The sequence below is a fragment of the Eriocheir sinensis genome, chromosome 29 (genome assembly GCF_024679095.1).
Source record: "Eriocheir sinensis breed Jianghai 21 chromosome 29, ASM2467909v1, whole genome shotgun sequence".
Classification (NCBI taxonomy): Eukaryota; Metazoa; Arthropoda; class Malacostraca; order Decapoda; family Varunidae; genus Eriocheir; species Eriocheir sinensis.
The window spans coordinates 7,383,415-7,404,265 of NC_066537.1; the positions used below are offsets into that span (position 1 = coordinate 7,383,415).

At 42.4% G+C, this 20,851-nt stretch overlaps 2 protein-coding genes across 3 annotated transcripts; one reads left to right on the forward strand and one right to left on the reverse strand.

Annotated features, from left to right (window-relative positions):
- The first annotated feature begins 1,988 nt into the window (after positions 1-1,988).
- Positions 1,989-11,600, forward strand: LOC127004934 (xylulose kinase-like). Of its 2 annotated transcripts, XM_050873225.1 has the most exons (14): positions 1,989-2,678; positions 2,792-2,978; positions 4,414-4,496; positions 4,603-4,756; positions 4,892-5,071; positions 5,379-5,480; positions 5,863-5,994; positions 6,364-6,517; positions 6,619-6,766; positions 7,112-7,227; positions 7,466-7,639; positions 8,289-8,389; positions 9,115-9,246; positions 9,464-11,600. In XM_050873225.1, the coding sequence occupies exons 2-14, from the start codon at positions 2,898-2,900 to the stop codon at positions 9,527-9,529; spliced, it is 1,623 nt and encodes a 540-aa protein (XP_050729182.1). In that variant the 5' UTR covers positions 1,989-2,678; positions 2,792-2,897; the 3' UTR covers positions 9,530-11,600. The 2 variants fall into 2 exon arrangements, with proteins under 2 accessions (XP_050729182.1, XP_050729183.1); XM_050873226.1 differs by lacking the exons at positions 1,989-2,678; positions 2,792-2,978; positions 4,414-4,496 and having other exon boundaries at positions 4,608-4,756; positions 5,814-5,994.
- Positions 11,601-12,386: 786 nt separating this feature from the next.
- Positions 12,387-18,729, reverse strand: LOC127004935 (cyclin-dependent kinase 2-like; the record flags this gene model as incomplete). The annotated part of the gene is given in 5 exon segments (XM_050873228.1): positions 12,387-13,857; positions 15,178-15,390; positions 15,860-16,032; positions 16,482-16,638; positions 18,591-18,729. Coding segments are annotated over 5 exon segments (787 nt in total), but the record flags the coding sequence as incomplete, so codon positions are not given.
- Between the last annotated feature and the right edge of the window lie 2,122 nt (positions 18,730-20,851).

Here is a 20,851-nt window from a genome sequence, read left to right on the forward strand (position 1 = left end):
CGCTGCACCCGCCCGGCCCACAGCTCCACCCTGACGACAACACGGCTCCCCAGACAGCAGCAGAGCGAGTGAGCCTCACCCAAGACTCCACCCTGGCAGAGGTGGTGGCAAAATTCCCACCTCCTCGATAAGCTGAAAACTGAAGACATCCTCTGACGGGCCCGCCGGCCCGTGCCCTCCCCTGGGAGGACAACCAACAACAACAACAATCTCTCTCTCTCACTCTCTCTCTCTATATAATATATATATATATATATATATATATATATATATATATATATATATATATATATATATATATATATATATATATATATATATATATATATATATATATATATATATATATATATATATATATATATATATATATATATATATATATATATATATATATATATATATATATATATATATATATATATATATATATATATATATATATATATATATATATATATATATATATATTTCGTCCTCGAATTATATAGCCATTTTTTACAGCAAAGGAAACAGGTCAAGGGCAAAAGAAAAAAAAGGCAAAAATATGCCTATTGAGTAAAACATCTACATTCACTTTCTTTTCATAGTGATATTCGCCACTCCGGAATCGACGAACCCATCTCCAAACCGTGCTGACATCATCTGCCTCGGCTCCCTCCGTAAACGTTCACCAAGCGTCGGTGAATGTCGATTGGTTCAACTTCTTGTGCGTGGAGCAATTCAATGACGCAACTCTGCTTCAGACGCATGTCCGTGACAGGGGTTCCTTTCTTAGACTGTCACACCGTCAATATCTGCAACAGACATGAAAAATTCAGGTTATTAGTGCGAAGGTTCAGTCATCATAACAATGCCTTAAGCAATCCTCTTGGACCCCGGCCTTGGGGAGGAATAAAAAATAGGAGGCATTACTTTGTATGTAACTGGGAGGGGCCACGTCTTTTAATGCGCCGCTTGGATGTGTTGTTTGAGCACGAGCATCACACCTGCGTGCTCTCCCTTTCATTAATCAGAGCATATCGTGCACCCCCTCGCAGGTGAAGGGGTGGGGGCTTGTCCGGGTGGTGTGCAACAGAGAGCTAAGCCACAGGGTCGTTTTTTTGCCTCTTTAAGCCATCTGTATTGTCATATGTTATCACTTCAGCTGTAATTATTGTCAACTACTTAAGTAGGGCTTGGTAATGGAGTTTTAAATCAGTGTTTCAGGGGAGAGAGTGAAGGTGAAGCCAGAGTCATGTATAGGTTTGGAAGGCGGGGTGTTACCGGGTCCTGAAGACGATTAAGAAGTTTTTTTTTTCCCTTTGCAAACCACCTATGATGTCATACATGTCACTAAAACATTAATCAATGTCTGTTACTTTAGTACAGATGGATAATGTGGGTTTATTTAGTGTTTTAAGAGAAGAAAATGGAGCTGAAGCCAGAGCCGTGTGAAGGTTTGGAGGGCGGTGACCTGAGAAGACCTGAACTTAGCATTCGTTTTCCTCCCTTTTCAAACCACTCATCTTGTCATACATATCACTAAAACCTTAATCATTGTCTATTAGTTAAGTACAATCGAGTAATAGGCTTTCAAGTAGGGTTTTAGTGGGAGAAAATGAAGCTTAAGACTGGGCCATAGGTGTGGAAGGCAATCTTCAAGGAGGCGTCACTTTCCCGCCCGTCTTGTCATACATATCACTAAAACCTTAATCATTGTCTATTAGTTAAGTACAATCAAGTAATAGGCTTCCAACTAGGGTTTTAGTGGGAGAAAATGAAGCTTAAGACTGGGCCATAGGTGTGGGAGGCAATGTTCAAGGGGGCGTCACTTTCCCGCCCGTCTTGTCATACATATCACTAAAACCTTAATCATTGTCTATTAGTTAAGTACAATCGAGTAATAGGCTTTCAAGTAGGGTTTTAGTGGGAGAAAATGAAGCTTAAGACTGGGCCATAGGTGTGGGAGGCAATCTTCAAGGAGGCGTCACTTTCCCGCCTGTCAGAATCATGTACCGGAAAACTGCGAGCCAGGAAGCCATTAGGGGAGAAGCAGGATGAGAGTACAGGGCGAGGGGGCAGAGGCAGCAGCAGGAGGCAGAAGGTTGTGCTGTTGGTGTGGTGTGACCTCAAGTGTCCGCCACAGGTGTCCGAGTGGGCGTGGCGCTGGAGAGGAAGAACATTGAAGAGGAGGAAGAGGAAGAAGACGGCTGCATGCTATCTTCCCTTCCTACACTATCCTTATTTCTTGCCTGGGAAATTGAAATCTTTGTCTATCTCTGTTTCCTCCTCCTCCTTTCTACTCCATCTTTACCTTAATTTATTCATTTCTCCCTTCTTCTTCACTATCTTCATATTTCTAACTGGGAACATTTAATCTATCTTTACTATCTCCACCTTATCTCTCTCCTGAATAACGTTGAAGAAGAAGAAGACATCCTATATACCTTCCTTCTACACTATCTTCATCTTATTTCTTACTTGGGAAACTGAAATATCTCTCTTTATCTCCCTCCTCCCTTCTTCTCTGTCTCCACATTATCTCTCACTGGGAATTTGGAATTATCTCTCTCCTCACCTCCCTCCTACACCATCTTCTTCCCTCCCTCCTTCATCCCTCACTATCTTAATAATCTCTCTCTTTCCTCCACCCTACACCATCTTCCCTTCCTCGATCCTTCACTATCTTATCTCTCCTCTCCACCCTCTACACCATCTTCTTCCCTTCTTCATCCCTCACTATCTTAATTATCTCTCTCTTTCCTCCCCCCTACACCATCTTCCCTTCCTCGATCCTTCACTATCTTATCTCTCCTCTTTCCTACACCATCTTCTTTCCTCCCTCCTTCTCTCTCATCTTATCTATATCTCTCTTGTTATCTCCATCTCCCTCGTCTTATCTCCAAGCCGCCAGCATGTCTGAGGGCGAGGCAGCATCCAGCATGGCACCCACTGAGCAGAAGAATTACCTGGGCTTTGATTTTAGCACACAGCAGGTAAGAGTTGACAGGTGTGCATGTGTGTGTGTGACGGGTGTGCACGTGAGACAGGTGTGTGTGTGTGTGTGACAGGTGTGCATGTGTGACAGGTGTGCATGTGAGACAGGTGTGCGTGTGTGTGTGTGCCTGGTGACCTGTCCCTTCTTATTCCTTCTCACAGGTGTTGTCATGTATTTTTCTGGGGACTTCTCAACCTTATATAATGGCATGGGGAGGTCTGTGTAGTTTTGCAAGTAACAATGTGGTTAGTTTTTCCATTTAGGTGCCCAGTAACTGTTTTCCCATCTCTCTCAGTTTCAGGGCATGCCACAATTGGTCTTTTAGTGGCCTATCTGTTTTATATTATGGCATGGGAAAGTTCTGGGAGGTGGGAAAGGTTGTAATGGAGGTGGTTTTTCCATTCAAGTGCTCAATGCAAGTGCTGTTTTCATATTTCTTTTCCTCTTCCTTCTCATAGCTGTTGTTCTTAACCCGGTAGCAGCGGGGATCATGTTTTTCAGAGGCCCCTCTAAGCGAGAAAAATGAGGAAAAAATTATCACTCACGCAAACCATTTCATAATATATGTCAACGCATTTGTGATCAGTTTATGCATCACTTATTTTGGGGGGGTTTATATCATGGCAAAAATTTGGCCCATCGCTGGTGCACAGTAAAGCCACAAATTTGGCCCGTCGCAGCTGCCGGGTTAAGAAATTACTGAAGTAGTTATTGCAGTTAGTTTTGTATTCCGGCATCCATTGATAATTTGTAAGGCACTGGTTGGTGTGTAGGCAGTCCTGACCAGTGAGGCAACCTATAGCGAGTCAAACTAACATTACCTAAATCAAACACGAATATTAACCAAACACAGATATAGCAAATTTTTATGTTTACTTTTCACCTGTTGTTAGTGCCGGAAATTTCAGGGCATAACAAACAAATTCTCTGTTTTGTAAAAGTTAAATATCTGGGTATGTTGTGTAACCATCCAACTGCCTCTCCTGACAACCCAGTGCACCTGACAGATCATAATTTACTTATCAGGTGTTCTATAATGGATGCGATGGGTGTTGCTATCCACTGAAATTTTAACTCTTCCTCACCCTTTGCCCCTCCATTCATTGCTTTACTCCTCCATATGTGTAGCTGTACTTTAGATAATGATTTCTGGCTACAATTGTGTGTTAGTTTATTTTGTTTTCTCAATAATGAGTAAATAACACGTCTTCTTTTGCTGATATATCTTATTTGTTTTCTGTCAAATGTTTGAGGACACTATTAACAATTATCACAGTCATGTACTCAAAAAATTCATATATTCATTGCCAGGGGAGGCACGGCATTACCTGTTTCCTCTTTGGTTGTTGGCCCAATTCAGATTCATGGTATTGTCTACACTGCTTTGTTTGTTTTTAGGATACTCTAGGAAATGCTACATTCCTCTCCTGCAGGTGAAGGCCATTGTGGTGAGTGACAGCCTGGAGGTGCTGCAGGAGGCTGCTGTGCAGTTTGACAATGACTTGCCTGAGTACAGGTAAGGCTGCTGCCCATATTCTAAAAGTAGCTAATGTCCCCTTGATATAGGTTCCCCTCCATACTTCACCACCTTAGACCTCACCAGTACTTCCTCCTTCCACCAGGACCCATGGAGGGGTGCACGTGCGGGGGGATGACGGCTGCTCCGTCACAGCTCCTACAGTCATGTGGGTGAAGGCCCTGGACATGCTCATGGACAAGCTGAGAGTGGCCGGGGCAGACTTCTCAACCATCGCCGCCGTCTCTGGGTCAGGACAGGTGAGGAGACACAAAAAAAGAGAAAGGCAGAGAGGAAGAGAGAGAAAAGATAGTATCAACAGATATTAGTATATCCTATCATTAAGTTGTCTTTAGAATATAAAATTAAATTGGCTTGTTTAATGTGTCTGGCAGCAACATGGAAGCATCTACTGGCGGAAAGGAGCCTCCAAGACCCTGGAGGGGCTGCAGCCAGAGCGCTTCCTCCATGAGCAGCTGGCCCTGGCCTTCAGTGTTACCGACAGCCCCATCTGGATGGACTCCTCCACCTCAGAGCAGTGCAGGATGCTGGAGGAAGCCGTGGGAGGACCGCAGGTGAGAGGAGATGGTGCAAGCAATGAGGGGAGAGTGAAAAAAGATCTGTACCATGTAACTTTGCTCACAGCTTTTTATAAATTTTCACTTTTATTTTTTATCATTATTCATGAGCCTGCAATAAACCATAAACGTAGTTTTGTCTATACCATTATTTATGATCCAGCAAGTCATTTATTACCATATATGGTAAATGTTTCAATTTTGTTAAAAGCATTTATTAGCTTGAAGACCACCAGGTTTTGTTTTCCTGCCAAGTCATCGTGCCTCACCCCATCATTGCTATTTGTCAACTTGTCCCTTCCAGAAACTCGCCGAGATCACCGGCTCCAGGGCTTACGAGAGGTTCACCGGGCCACAGATTGCCAAGATATATCAGAAACGCAAGGAGGCCTACAACAACACAGAGGTAGGCTTGTGGAGGACACTTACTGTGTGAATTTCTCAAAGAATGTGAGGTTATGGACCTTAGATTGTCATATATAATTGTCTTAATGTTAATGGTAATACACAACTCGTAACATGCCTCATAATATATCATCACCATCATCTCCAGACCACATTCCTCATTCAGGCTGGGTTCCAATTTTTGCATTTAGGATTTTGTTTATTTTCTCTTTCTTGAAAAAAAAATCCTCTGCTGTGTACCTTTTAGAGGAATGAACTATAATGTAAAGCCGGGAGTGCCATTGTCATCCTCACTAACACTCCACATCATTCACCCCAACACAACACCCACCAGAACCACCACAAACACCTCCCTAAGTCTCCTGCCTTCCCTCACCCCCAAGAGGATCTCCCTGGTGAGCAGCTTTGGCTGTTCCCTCTTCCTGGGCGCCTACGCTCCCATCGATCTTGCAGATGGCTCAGGGATGAATCTGCTGGACCTGAAGACCAAGACCTGGCACCAGCCATTACTTGATGTGAGTGCAGGAGGCAAGATTTTTTTTGTAATAATGTAGTCTTATTTTTGTTTGTTTTATTCTTTATTCCTCACATTGACTGTTATATGGTTACTTCTATAGTGAAATATTAATCAAAGAAATATCTATGGTGGCATAAACACAAGAATGTTACTAGTCAAACCAAAGATGTATCTATGACCTGTGGCTTTTTGTCAGTCTCGTGTTTCCAGTACTTGCTGCTCCATTGGTCTCCCTAACAAAATACTACCTTTTCTTAACCTATATTTTCTGGGACACCACATTAACAGATTATTATTTATATATCTAACATGCCACAGCCTTCATTCACCCTTCTTCAGTCCTAATCCTACCATGTTGCACCCTCAGGCTTGTGCTCCAGGCCTTGCCGAGAAACTGGGGACTCCCGTAGCCGCTGCAGAACAAGTTGGGAAGGTGGCAGACTACTTCATTGACCGGTATGGCTTCAGCCCCGAGTGTGCGGTCGTGGCCTTCACTGGAGACAACCCGGCCTCCCTCGCTGGTGAGTGGCAGGAAGGATTACTGTATTTGTTGTGGCAATAAGGTGAGTGGGAGGAAGGGCAGCTAATATATAGCTTCACGAATTTATCTTTCCCTCGCCAGGCATGTGTGTGGGGCAAGGTGATGTTGTGGTGAGTCTTGGCACCAGCGACACCCTCTTCCTGTGGCCCGACACCCCGCCCACCCCTCAGACGACAGGCCACGTGTTCATCAACCCCGTGGACAGCACTTCTTACATGGCCCTCCTGTGGTGCGTTGTGCTATAACGTAAAACCTGTTCTCATTTGTATTTTTACTGATTGTTTCAAAGTTTGGCTACGAGGGGTCATGAGTCACATGAAATAGAAACTGTCTTATTTTAGTGGGCTCTTTTGTTTCCTGTATTTGTTGCCCTTGAGCTGTTTCCATTGCTGTAAAGAAATAATGAAAGCTACAAAAAATATTGGGTTATACTACATATGCAGTTGCACAGCTTACCAAAAGTAGAGTAATACTATCCTAAATTATTTCTTCAGTCTTCCCCTTCTCTCATTTTTAATCATGTCATCATATGTTGTGTTTTCTGTGTTGACGCATCCTTCCAATGTCTGCCTAGCTTCAAGAACGGCTCACTCACGAGGGAGAAAATCCGGGACGAGTGTGCTGATGGGACCTGGGACATCTTCAACGAACTGCTGGAAATGACGCCTCGAGGGAACTTTGGAAATATGGGTGAGGGTGATTTTTCTTCTTTTCTTTTACTTGGTGTTGCTTTTCATATTTATTAATATGTTTATGGTTATGGTATAAATCAACAAAGAATGACCTCACTTTGTTGAATAGAAAGTCTCATTAGTAAAGAAACATTATATTAATTTCCCAAGTCAAGACCTATAGTAACTGTTTGGGGTTTTATTTGGTTATTTTCCCTTGTGTTGCTTGTCCATTACCTGCCCTTTATTGTCCACAGGGATGTACTACCACCTCAAGGAGATCACCCCAGAGCTTGAGGGAGTGTTTAGGTTCAACAAGGCGGGCGAGGCAGCTGGAAGGTTTGCCAGCAAGGAGGTAGAGGTACGCGCCGTGGTGGAGGCTCAGTTCCTGGCCAAGAGGGTGTATGCAGAGAAGCTTGGATACAGTGTTGGTGAGTGACAGAAGTGGTGAGCAGCATTACCAGATTATCGTACTCAGAACATTCCATTTATCAGTTTCAAACTCAAAACTGTCATACCCACACAAATTATGATAGTTATTGTTAATCCCATCAATTACTAGTTGTTTTTGCAATAGTTTTGGGGCAGAACCGGAAATTGCAATGTTCTGAGTATGCAAATCTGGTAATGCTGATGGTGGGTTGGGGGTGAAATGTGGATGTACGTATAGTATTAATCCGTTCGCTGCGACTGGCACGGATTTGGCCTTCACTGGTAGCCTGGTAACATATACTCCCAGGTCTTTCTCTGCCTCTGTGGTGGATAGTGGAGTGTTTCCCATGTGGTATTGATGTGCTGGATATCCCCTCCCAAGGTGCAGCACTTTACATTTTTCTTCATTGAATTGTAGCAGCCATTTTTTGTTCCATTCCTGTAGCTTGGTGGTCTTCTTGTAGGAACTCCACAGCCAAGGGGTTAATTAGAATGTATACCCACAACTTGGCATGGTTAACTTGAACTCATTGGACATTTGATTGATAAAGAATAGTGATAATAACCAAGCCAGCCATAGTGTGTGCCCTCAACTTTACCTTCACCTTACTACCTGTGCATTGAAGTCGATCCTTTCCATCACCTCAGGAGGAAAAGGACGGCGAGTACTGGCAACAGGAGGCGCCTCAGGGAACACCTCCCTCCTGCAGGTGTTGGCGGACGTGTTCAACTGCCCCGTGTACACCATGGTTAGTTTTGTCTGTCTATTTGTCTTTAGTTTTTTAGATGTCGAGAAGTGCTTTCATACCAAGACCAGAGACAGGCTGTTACTTAGGTCCATATTATTAACCCAGCAGCTTTACCGCGTACCAGTGACAGGCCAAATTTTTCCCATGATATAAACCCCTCAAAATAGATGATGCATAAACTGATCACAAATGCGTTGATATATATGAGGAAATGGTTGTGCGAGTGATGATTTTTTTCTCATTTTTCTCACATAGAGGGGCCTTTAAGAAACATGATCCCCACAGCTACCGGGTTAAATGTACCAAGCTCCCTTTATTACTATTTCCCAAGGCCACAGAAAAGATTAACTGGGTTTTCATGTGTGACTTTTTCCATTCAATACTTAGGTCCATATTATTAAATGTGCCAAGGTCCCTTTTAGTACTATTTCCCAAGGCAACAGAAAAGGTTAACTGGGTTTTCATGGGTGACTTTTCCCATTCAAGGTGCAGAGGCCATGTTAAACTATCACTAGGATCACAAAACGGCCCAGCAACTTCCCCGAGAGGCTTTTAAAACGGGCGCACTGAGGGGTTGATACAATTAAAAATACAGACTTTAGTTCCTTCCTACACCTCATCACCCAAACATGTGGATTGTACAACTTTTTGCCATTTTGTACCTTAGGTAAAATCAAGTAAATATTCACTATACTGGCTAATACTCACTTCCCTGTTGTTTTTAGGAGGTGGCCAACTCTGCATGTCTGGGCAGCGCTTACCGAGGCAAACACTCCCTTGTGGGCGGCCAGTACCTGGAGGCCGTCAAGAGCCAGTCCTTCCGCCTGGCATGCCATCCCAATGGTGACGCCCACCAGGTCAGCCACTCATATCCTACATATGGCTATGCTTCTAAACTTACCCACGTCTCCAGAAACCTTGACCTTATATATCCTTTCCAACCCTTATCAAGTGTTCTCATCCTTCTGCCATAGCATTTCCAAACCCATATCACCATACATAACACTACCTATTTTTCCTCTACTCCCATGCTCCGGATCATGTGCAGTGTAACACCTCTGCTCCCTTTTGCAGGTGTACACGCCAATGGTGAAGCGCTTCCAGTCCCTCGAGGCAGCCATCCTTGCAAACAAGAAGTAGCAGTTCCAAGAGATTCCAAAGCTTAGAGACAAACACAGGGCCGAGTGCAGTCTAATTTAGGTTGTGACCTGGTGTTGGTTAGGATAAGGCTTGAATTTGATATGGTAGCTAAGAGTTGTGCATAATAGACCATATTCCATACACAGGCAGTGCTACTCCCAGTCATCTAGACCTTCCAGGCTGGGTCAGTGCAGTGAAAGTTTACTCATCTGGTTTTGCTTTAATACTCAGTTACAGCCTTGTTTTGAGAGGACTTGTGAGTCCTCTAACAGTGAAGTGATCAAGCGAACTGGTGTGGATTATGGTCTATTTGCACTTGTGGTCGAGGGCTGAAGTCACAGGATCTTTAGAGTTTATTGTTCCATATGCATAAGTCAGCAAAGCTTTATCAGCATTACTTGCTAATGTTTGTTGCCTTACTGCTTTATATCAGTTACTTGGCCAGAGAATACTCTTGGTCACTTGCGCAGTTATTTCCTCAGGTTAAATCCGCACAAAGCACAAAGTGCCTCTAAACCAGATTATTAACTCTATGAATATTTTATCTATGTCTATGGTGCTGCTAGTATTAGTGTTTCATTAGGGCTGTGTCACTTGTTATTATCACTGGTGCCTGACACTAAATGGCCCTAATCTTTTCCAGTAGGTTAAGAAAGAACTTTGAAGTTTGCTGCACTTTATTATATTTTCATACAATTTAGGATTTACAAAGGTCGCTTGTTGTTTAAAGGTTAGGTAGTCAGTCTCCCCAACACAGCTTCCTTTCTATTCACCTCAGGAGGGTCGAGTGACAGTGTTCTTGCATTCCAACCTTTTTTTTCAAGTGGCTGTGCTGTAGCCCATGACTTACCTTCAGAAATGACCTTCCATTGCCTCTTGGGGATGTCACTTGGGAAAACATTGTGGCCGTCAGCTAAGACCTGAAAGAGGTGAAGGAAAGGTAGTATGTCATCACTGTGAGCGCTGTATATGTTTTAGCACTTCATTTATAACCTTAAAGTTTAGGAAATACAAGACATTCTCTATTATGGCAGCAGAGACAACCTCATGGTACTATGCGTAACACTTTCAACACAGCCAAGATTTAGCTACCAGAGGACAATAATGCAGGCCTTAGGAATGAGAGGGGTAGCAGTGCTTTACTTGTGCCTCTGTAGTTTTGCTTCCACTAATTTTACCAGATCTGATATTTTTCTAGGCAATACACCTTGCTATACATTTACTTGTGATTGGGCAGATACACCACATTACAGTGTTCTCCCAACCAAGTATTTTGTGGCACGGTCCTTTACTGCTGCTAAGAAAAATAAGACTTGGTAAAATTAGTGTAAGAAGCAGGATTTCAACAAAGACAAGTTAAGTAGTGCCGCCCCTCTCGTCCCTGTAGACCTCCATTCTTCTCAGACTGTCAAATCTCTGCCTTGTGTCATGTACAGTAGCATTGGGGGTTGCCTTCACTGGTGCAGTGGAGGATGTTTTGCATATCCTAAACTGAAAAGGTATAGCAGGGGAGGTCTCTCTCTCTCTCTCTCTCTCTCTCACACACACACACACACACACACACCACATCACATCACACCCAGCCACAGCACACAGGACCCACAGGATGTCACCCCACAGTATGTTTATAAACCCCACAGACATACCCCCCAGTCACATAAATAGTCTCTCTCTCTCAACCTCTCATGTAATATAACAGGCTTCAGCATAAAGATTAATCATTCATAGCAATTTTCTTAAGATGACAAACCACAACAAACTGCTATGAGCCTGTTTTCTTTTAGGGTAGATTAATTCTAGCAAGATGTTTAGATGCATCACCAGCCTGAAGAGGTTAGGAACAAAATGTACTCCAGGGCAGCTGGTGACTAGGTAGAGGGGGGTATGCTGTACAGTGATACACGGCCACTCTTTATGCACGCTACACAAACTGAGGGTGTGTAAGGTGAGAGCTGAGGGACATTTTCACTGAGCTGGTTGATGGCCAGCATAAAGCACTGGGGCAAGTGTGCAAAAAGAATGTGCAGTTTTGTACTTGAATATAATTGATCAATAAAATACACCTAACCAAGCTCATCATTACACTCCCAACCTGAAGGGGAGAGCTGGCTTCAGCTCATTATTACCACCACAGTGGTGCGAGTTCCCTCAGTCTACCCAGATGGAGGAGGTTCGAGGTTAATGCTGAGAAGTCTCCCAATAAGACAACCCTGCATCTATAAACACAAGGAGTATTACCCTCTAGCCTCCCCCCCCCAGGTGGACCAAGGGTCCCCCCCACTGTGGCAGTAACACTCTTCCTTTAACCTGAATCAGTATGAACTACTGTCTGACAAGTTTGAACTGTATATCTCTATTAGTTCCTGAGAAATATGGTTTTAAAAATGGCATGAAATTCAAAGTCATTTTTAAGATGAAATTAAAGATGTGGAGTACAGTACTTATAAAATTTGAAGATCAAACAAATATTTCTGCCTAAAATTGGGTTTTGGAAACAAATTCAATTTGGAAGTTAGTTTGGCAATTTTTAACAACAATTTAATTTCCAGCAGCCCTGGCAATGGTACTGAGATTCAACATTAAGAAATCATTAATACAAAAATTTAGTTACTTGCAGAGTACAGCTGTTAATGGTTGATATCAAAAATATTTTTTGTTGTCTCCTACATAAAAATATAAACAAACTCGGATGTATAAATACCTTTTGGCTGAAGAGCTGCCTATCCCTCCAAAGGTTCTCTGTAATGGAATGCTCTGGGAACCACACAAATATTTCCAATCCTGCAAGTAGCCCGATGGCATGGCGCTCTGAAATTCACTGTACATGTATCTTTACGCTAACAAGGTGAAGAACAGCTTTACTCACAATTAATTAATTTTATTGGAGTTGTGAGAAGTTATGGCAGTATGAGGTCAGTGCAGGTCTGGGCCAAGGTGGTTTAGGAGGCAGCACAGTCATACATTTACATTATGAGGTACGTGTTGAGTCTGAGCTTGTTAGAGAATGGTTGGCTTTGACACACAAGACTGAGCCAATGGGGCAGCTCAATGTACCAGGCCATGCCACCAGCCCTGCAATGCCCACTACTGCCACACTTAGGGTTGCCTGCTACTTGGGCTCTGATTACCACTAGAACAAATTATCACAGATGTGTCGTAGATTTTTTCCTGATGAAGTTTGCGTATAGACCCAGCTGGAGGTAAAACTATGCAGAGCTAACCCCTGGAAATGGCTTTCAGGTAAGATTTATATATAATATACATATGTTTGAATTTAAAATAAATATAATTTGCCAATAAAATACTTGTTATCATTCAGTAGTGTACTTAAACTGAAAAAGGTGCTCTAATGCCCTCATGTTTATAAATGAGCGACTAAAAAGGTTTCTCCGCTGCAGCCGTTGTAGCCAGCATGAAGAGAGGAAAGGCATGAGGGTGATACGGAGAGTTGGGGAATGGTTTATGACACCCTGCATGAAAGTGTGCTAAAACAACTTCATTAAAAAAGAGCAGACATTTGCTAACCTAAATCTATCCCACTCTGAACAAGGTAGGTATGATAGTAGTGTTAAATATATGAAAAGGTCTGCCATTCCATATTTATGCAAAGTGGACAACTAACATAATTTTAGTAGTACAAGCAAAGTGCATTCAGTCAGGTAATATAAATGGATTCCTTTCTTTTGAACTCGGCATATTCTGTGCACAAGCTGAAGCACTGCACAAACTGGAGGGAGGTGGAGCGTAGGGGGATCAAAATAGTAGCAATGGAATGTGTAAAATAAGATAAAAACTATTCCCAACCTTTTCTGGACAGTTCCATCCAAGAATATGTGTATATATTTACATAATTCCAGTCTAAATTATCTGAGCTGAGTTTTCCTGTCCCCATATTTCTGTGTGCATGTGAGGAAAACTGCCTTCATAAAGCTCACCTAGGAGAACATGACTTCCAGAACTATTAAAACACTTGAATGGGGCCTGAGGGAGAGCCAAGGTGAGGGAAAGGCTTTAGTGCAAGGAGCAACGCTGCTGAATACTTTGGAGGAAGACGCAACATTAATGACTGTGTTATCATAAGAGAGTGAGATGACTGCAACAACCAATCTCTGGCACTGTGTAATAAACTGAGTGAGCAACAACTGTCTTTTGAGGAATGGGTCTGAGCACAAGGCCTCTGTGGCAAAACCGGCAGCGGCTGTAACTCACAGGCACCCGGGAGGCTAGTGGAGACCCGGGGGAGGCACCATGTGGACGTCCTGGAAGTAGGAATGCGCCATCGCCTGTTTGGCCGTCACCCGTTGCCGTGGGTAGTACGTCAGCATGCTCTGTAGAGGTGGAGGAGACTTTGTTCGTTATTACCCCAATGATCATCAATCTATTACACTATGAAGACACTGGAGGGCATTGGTGGAGCTCAATACTTTTTATTGCAGCAAGAGGCAGCTTAAGGGCAAACAACAAGAAGAGCAGCAAAAAAGACACTAGAAAAAAGAACAGAAGGCCAAAAGAGGTCAATTTCAGGTGGCAATGTCGGAGCTCAATGCTTTTCCCTTTATTTTCACAGCGAGGGAGGCAGCTTAACCCGGTAGCAGTGACGGGCCAAATTTTTGCCAAAATAGATGATGCATAAACTGATCACAAATGTGTCGATATATATTATGGAATGGTTTGCATGAGTGATTTTTTCTCATTTTTCTCACTTAGAGGGGCCTTTAACCCCTTCCCAGCGGCAGGGCAGATGTATGTACTACCAAAAAAAATAAATAAATAAATAAAAAAAAAAAAATAATAATAATAATAATAATAAATAAATAAATAAATAAAAATCGTCTCTGTATAGACACTGTCGACTTTCATCCATACGTGTATATATAGATTCCCCGCAAGTGGGCATTCCAGATTGACGTCTATATATAGACTTTGCCCCAAAACTGAACAAGCATTTGAATCTATATATAGATGTTATTTAAGTTTGATTGGTTATATGTATATTGATATATTTATATGAAGGTTTAGATTCTGTATCAGTGTAATCACTGACAGTAGATGAGTCAGAATCATCAAAATCATCCAAAAAATCAGCATCTATATCCTCAGCTGCCAAAGAAGTCATTTCTTCCATCTTAAGAGGTCTCTTTCTCCTTGACATGATAGACTAATAATAAAATAAAATAGGAAAAAAATGCATAAATTCCCAGTGTTTGCTGATGTGCATAGCACATCTGCCACCGACAAAGCACAAGCGGTGACTGTCCTTGAGAGGCAATGTCGGTAAGTGTCAGGGGGTTTGAGATGCCAAATAACGATTTATTTTGTTAATTTTGTTAGTAGTAAGGAATCGTCTATATATAGACCATGCTGCAATCTAGTGTGGGCAAATGAGAGCAAACGTCTATATATAGACGCGCCGACAAAAAGTTCCAAATTTAGAAACGTCTATATATAGATCCTCCGCCGGGAAGGGGTTAAGAAACATGATCCCCGCAGCTACCGGGTTAAGGGCTAACAACAAAAACAGCAGCAAAACAGACAAAGGTTAAACAACAAGAGGCCAAAAGAGGTCAATTTCAGGTGGTAACAGTACTGAAAGATCAAGGGGTACTAATATACATAAGTTTGGTCTGTCAGGTCAGCCCAGCACTCACCAGCAACAGGTTTCTCCCGGTGGCATTCAGCCGGGGAATGAGTTGCATGAAGGAAGAGTTGACGTCGACCTCCCATCGCGGGAAAGTGCTCTTGTAGTCTGGGAGCTGCGTCACACCCGGCCACTCCTCCTCCCCGGGGGTGCCCAGTGTGCGGAAGATCCTGAACAACTGGTCGATCTCAGAGTCACCGGGGAACAGAGCCTTGGTGGTGAGCTGCACAGCAAAGAGATTGACTCGTTAACTCACCAACACTCTAAGCACACACCAACAATCCAATTTTTTTTACAACATGGGAGACATCAAGGGCAAAAAACAAAAACAGAAATGAAAAAGCCCACTAAACACTGCTCCAACAAAAGAAAACTGATAAAATTACCATGATCTGATTAAAGGAGCAAAGCAAATCAGAAATACAGGGATAAATGTTACAATATTATCGCATCTTATTCAAAAGGGAAAGGGAGGAGGGAAAGGAAAGGTGAAGGGAAGGGAGAAGGGAAAGGATAGGAGGGGAAGGCAAAGGGGAGGGAGGAGGAAAAAGGAAGGGGAAAAAAGAACAAGAATGGTTACTGAAAATCCCTAAAACCAGAACACACGGCAGAGCAGTTTGTATAATGAGGAAAATCAAAAACATAAGAATGCAGGTATATGAAAGTAAACCCGGGAATGAATCTTTTCTCACCATCTCGGCAAAGATGGCTCCCAGGCTCCACATGTCCACAGCGGTGCAGTAGTTCTTGGCACCCAGCAGGATCTCCGGCGCACGGTACCACAGCGTGACCACCTCGTGAGTGTACGGACGCACTGGGATACAAAAGGTGCGAGCCAGGCCCAGGTCTGCTAACTTGATGGCTCCTGCAGCAAAGACATAGAAAATAGCTTGATGGATGTCCTAAAAGTAACAGCAAAGGTTAACCCGGTAGCTGCGGGGATCATGTTTCTTAAAGGCCCCTCTAAGCGAGAAAAATAAAAAATAAATCACAAGCAAACCATTTCAAAGTATTTGTGATCAGTTAATGCATCATCTATTTTGGGGGGTTTATATCATGGCAAAAATTTGGCCTGCCGCTGGTACATGGTAAAGCCACAAATTTGGCTCATCGCTGCTACCGGGTTAAGGTGCACCTATCAGTCTTGTCTATAAGAAAGCTTGCACAGTCATTAATCAGAATCAAGGATCTAATACAGGTAAAGAGACCCAAGGTCAGTGCCAGTATATTCAATAACTAACACCCTTCAAAGTCTTGTCTATCCTCCTCTCACCCTCGCCTCTCTCCACAAAACCACGTCAGCACTTTATTCACCTTTGGCATCAATGAGAAGGTTCTGTGGCTTGAGGTCGCGGTGCAGGATGCGGTGGGTGTGCAGGTAGGAGATGCCCTTCAGGAGCTGATGCATGTAGCTGCACACCAAGTCCAGCGGCAGTCCCATGCGATTCTCATCAAAGAGCTTCTTGAGGTCCTACACAGAAATACAATCATTATTATTGAAAGTAATTTATAAGTTTAGATGACCGAACCTCTCTTACAAGCCATATCTAGGGTCAAATGTGAGAAATAAGCTGAGAATCCCACAAGATCAAGGGATCAGAACAAGGTGTGCTGTGTAAACACCCCAAGAGAGCATATGTGCTATACACAATGCCATCTCTGACTGCCACGTAAGTTAGTTTGGCAGTTATCAGAATTTTTTAGTTCTCTCATAACTTTGTTTAGACTATACAAGGTGCCAGACCATTAGTTACTGGTATAAAGTATATTCACTTTAGCACAGAAAAGCCTACTCCAAACACTACACTCGGCTATGTAGTTTTATTGGCTCTACAAACAAGGGCTATATTCACAAGTGTACTTATTAGTGATTAGAATATATGTATAAAGCTCCCAGCAACCCTTCAGGAACACTGCTGGGTGTGCATGGGACTTTGGGTGCTGGGTGCAAAGACACTTCCAACCACAAGTCATTAAATTATCATCTGGGAAACATTTTGATCCCATTAGACAATCTATGTAATGCAGATGGTAGGCTTGATGGTCAGCAGCCTAAGAGACAAAGTTCAGGAGACCCAGACTCTTGGGATGTGATAAGCCCACGGTTGCCTGATTATCATACTCAGAGCCGCGTATTTACCGGTTTCTGGCTCATAACTGTTGCCACGAAACACTAATAATTAACCATCTAAATGATAACTATATATGAAGGCAGTTATTTGGGTGATGAAAGCAGTTTTTGGGTTGGAAATCAGCAAACTGGCAATGTTGGATAAGCCTCTCCCTCAGATACTCCTAAAGTTTAAGATTTGCTATGGAATAATATTTTATTCCCAATTTTTTATTGTTCTAGTGATTTCATTCACAAACAACACCCAGCATGCAGACAAAGGTTATTGAGCTTCTGCATATTACAAATTTAACGTGGTGAATCTGCAGCATTGGAGACAGGTGTGGAGATGAATGAAAGCTTATGGAAATGAGGAAGTCAGGTCAGTGCTCTTCAAACTTTTCTTATTGATGTTTTATTTCCAAATTCATTCTGTACTGGAAAACACGTAGAGTAAGAGACCAAAAGGAAACAGTGTAGTAGAGACAATATCTAATCAAAACCCAGACAGAGAAAAGAAGTGCCTTGTTTCCAAGATGAAGACCCATCACCACCGCCACCACCACCACCCCTCATGAAGGAACTCATTCTACTACATTACCTGAAGAAGTCAAGAGGTGAGAATAGTGAAGATACAGAAGCAGCCTGAAAAGCAAGAAAATTCAGTCTTGCAGGGCAGTGAAAAAGAGCATTAGTCACACAAGACGTTATCACAGAGACAGAGCATAACTAGGGATCAGTATTCAAATTAACCTGATGCATATTTCAGTCTTTCATCACCAGTATGTTATTGTGCATCTAGATTTTTTTGTCAGCCAAGTAAAGCCATTCCCTGCACTTGGCTATTGCAACCCTGACCATGCCTTACTCTTGGATTATCAAATGCATAATTCTTGTGAGAGATGCTTCAGACTGGGTTTTAAAGGATTCATTACATCCATATTCTGTGATGTTAATGCATTTTATATTTGGCGAAGAGGAAAACTGACGAAGACAGCAGCAAGGTTAATACGTAGACCAGCAATACAAACACATCCACACAAACCATAAAGTGACAACAGTTTTTCCAGGTACAGCTACAGGCACAAGACAAATGCAGAATGGGAGGCAACTCAAGACAAAATCCCCTCAACACCCCATTCAGTAAGTCTTTCTTCTAGCTGCATATTTTAAATCTAATCGGTTAAGTTCAACCTTTCCAAACTGCTCAGTACAGTACATTAGCAATCTGCCACTGAGCCACATCCCCAACAACACAGCAGTGCCTGTAAGTAAGCAGCCCCACAGCCCTTATTACTGGTCTGCACACCCACCTGATTGAGGTACTCGAACACCATGTACAACTTGCGTTCGCCGTACACCACATCCAGAAGCCGCACAATGTTCTCGTGGTCCAGCTCCTTGAGGAGGGAGATCTCCCGCAAGGCCGTGCTGGGGACGCCATCACTCTCACTGCAGAGACACACACACGCTCATGTTTCACCTCAAGACAGACCACCTAGCAGGGAGGCATGGAGGGCCCCCGTGACACCTATTCTGTCATTCCTCAACTAGCTGGACATGTTTTGATGACTGCTTTGTGATAATCCCAATACCCAATAAATTATATTAAAATAAATACCACAAAACCATTTTTTTTTTATATTACCTGAAACCACATATTTCATAGTCTAACAGCCCTCATAATCCTCAGGATTTAGCTTGGTTAATCCTTACAATAACATGATATAAAAACACTGCTAAAAGATTTTATTCTTTATTGACAGACCATACAAAGTCTCCTGAGCTTACAACTGGGGTGACAATTCTTTTCCTGGTGGCTCATCATGCCGCTACAGGACAACATACACAGTTACCTGGCAGTCAGCACCACACACACCTTTGATGCACAGTTTTGTGATGAACTAACTCAGTGTACTGTGGACAACTCAAATGCATAATCCAATGTAAAACAATGTCAGACATTTGTACATAAACTTTGAAATTATTCAGTTCTTACTACATACCAGAATGTAAAACAATAATCAGCCACCAGCAGGACTGGAATGCAAAACCACACACACCACTTCTGTGCAACATCCACATAAATGCTGAACTAATGTAATTTAATCAGAGTATCAATTTTCTAAGTTCACCAAAGCCAAAAGTAATGATGCTGATATACTCCATGCCTCTTTCTTTTGTTTCATGATGTTTAATTTGTAGTTTTTATATATAACTTTATTTCACTAGTTTTTCCCAGGAAGTTATGCATACCACGTCAAAGCAATGATATAAAAAACAAACAGGTAAAATTCACCGGCAAGTGGCCAAGTTTGTTTATCCACTGCCTCCACGATGGGTGATTCCACAAGCCTAGGCCAGCTCCCACAAGCAGCGGGTTGTTACTGACTGAGTGGGGTTTGCTTACTAATTTAGCAGTGGCAAGTTATTACTAAAGTGACAATAGATTTATATTCATCAAGTTAAGGTGTTGTTAATTTATATTTTAACCACTTAGACCTTCACAATATAGTTAAGAGACTTGTATTTCATCCCTTAGCTATGATATGAAGGTACAAATGGTGTTCTGGAGGCACGGAGCACAGCTACATAATTACACTTCAAGCTTGACGATCATCTTGTCTAACTGCCCTGTCCTGACGAGACCACGACTGGACCCACAAACACCAGGCGGCTGAACACTCCCATGCTGCGAGCTATTGAGTACTATGCTGAATCCTGTGGTGCTATGATCAAGGGCACATACCCACCACAGCAGCCAGCATGCTACCCAACACGCCTCCACCACCACTACGTACTATCCTGAGTGAATAATTCCACATGCCAGTTTCATTTCATCATCCATGCCAACTGTTCATTAATCCCACATATCTCCTATGAGGCAATGCCAGCTATCTGCCTAATCCACACTACACACCACTGCAATCTAATCTCTCGCTCACACCTGCTATCTAATCTATGGTCCTATACGTCCACCAGTCAACACCCACTCACCTCCACCTACAATACTATAGCAGAAAAATAATGATGAATTTTTAGTGCAAAAACACTACAGGCAATACCAATCATACTTGACAAAATTACCTAACATGGCTTTGGAAAATTTGATCTCACATTAAAACATACCAGCACATATTATGAAAGTGAGTGTCAACCCCAGTGCATCAAATCTCTGAATTAAGAACCCCACAAAGTATGGGCACCCATGGTCAAGAACCACTGAATATGAGGTCAAGACAGTCAGATGATCAACGCCGCATATTCTTGTTCATTCTAACAGCAATTTATGCGACAAATTTACTCTTAGCATTTTCATAGCTGTTTTCCAGTAGCAACACCTATCTTCATGTGAAAAAGCATCATAATTTACCAATATATTAAGTGTGTCACAGAAACAGATTGCTCAGGCCCCAAAATATGAAATAATCACAATTTAAAATTTTCAAGTAACTCTATTTGCTTAGTTACTATTAAAACTGGTCACCACAACTTACATTACAAAATTGCCAAAGAAATGTAGGTCAGACAAATAATTTCCTTAAGAACATTTTTTCTGAGTCTTTACCCTTGT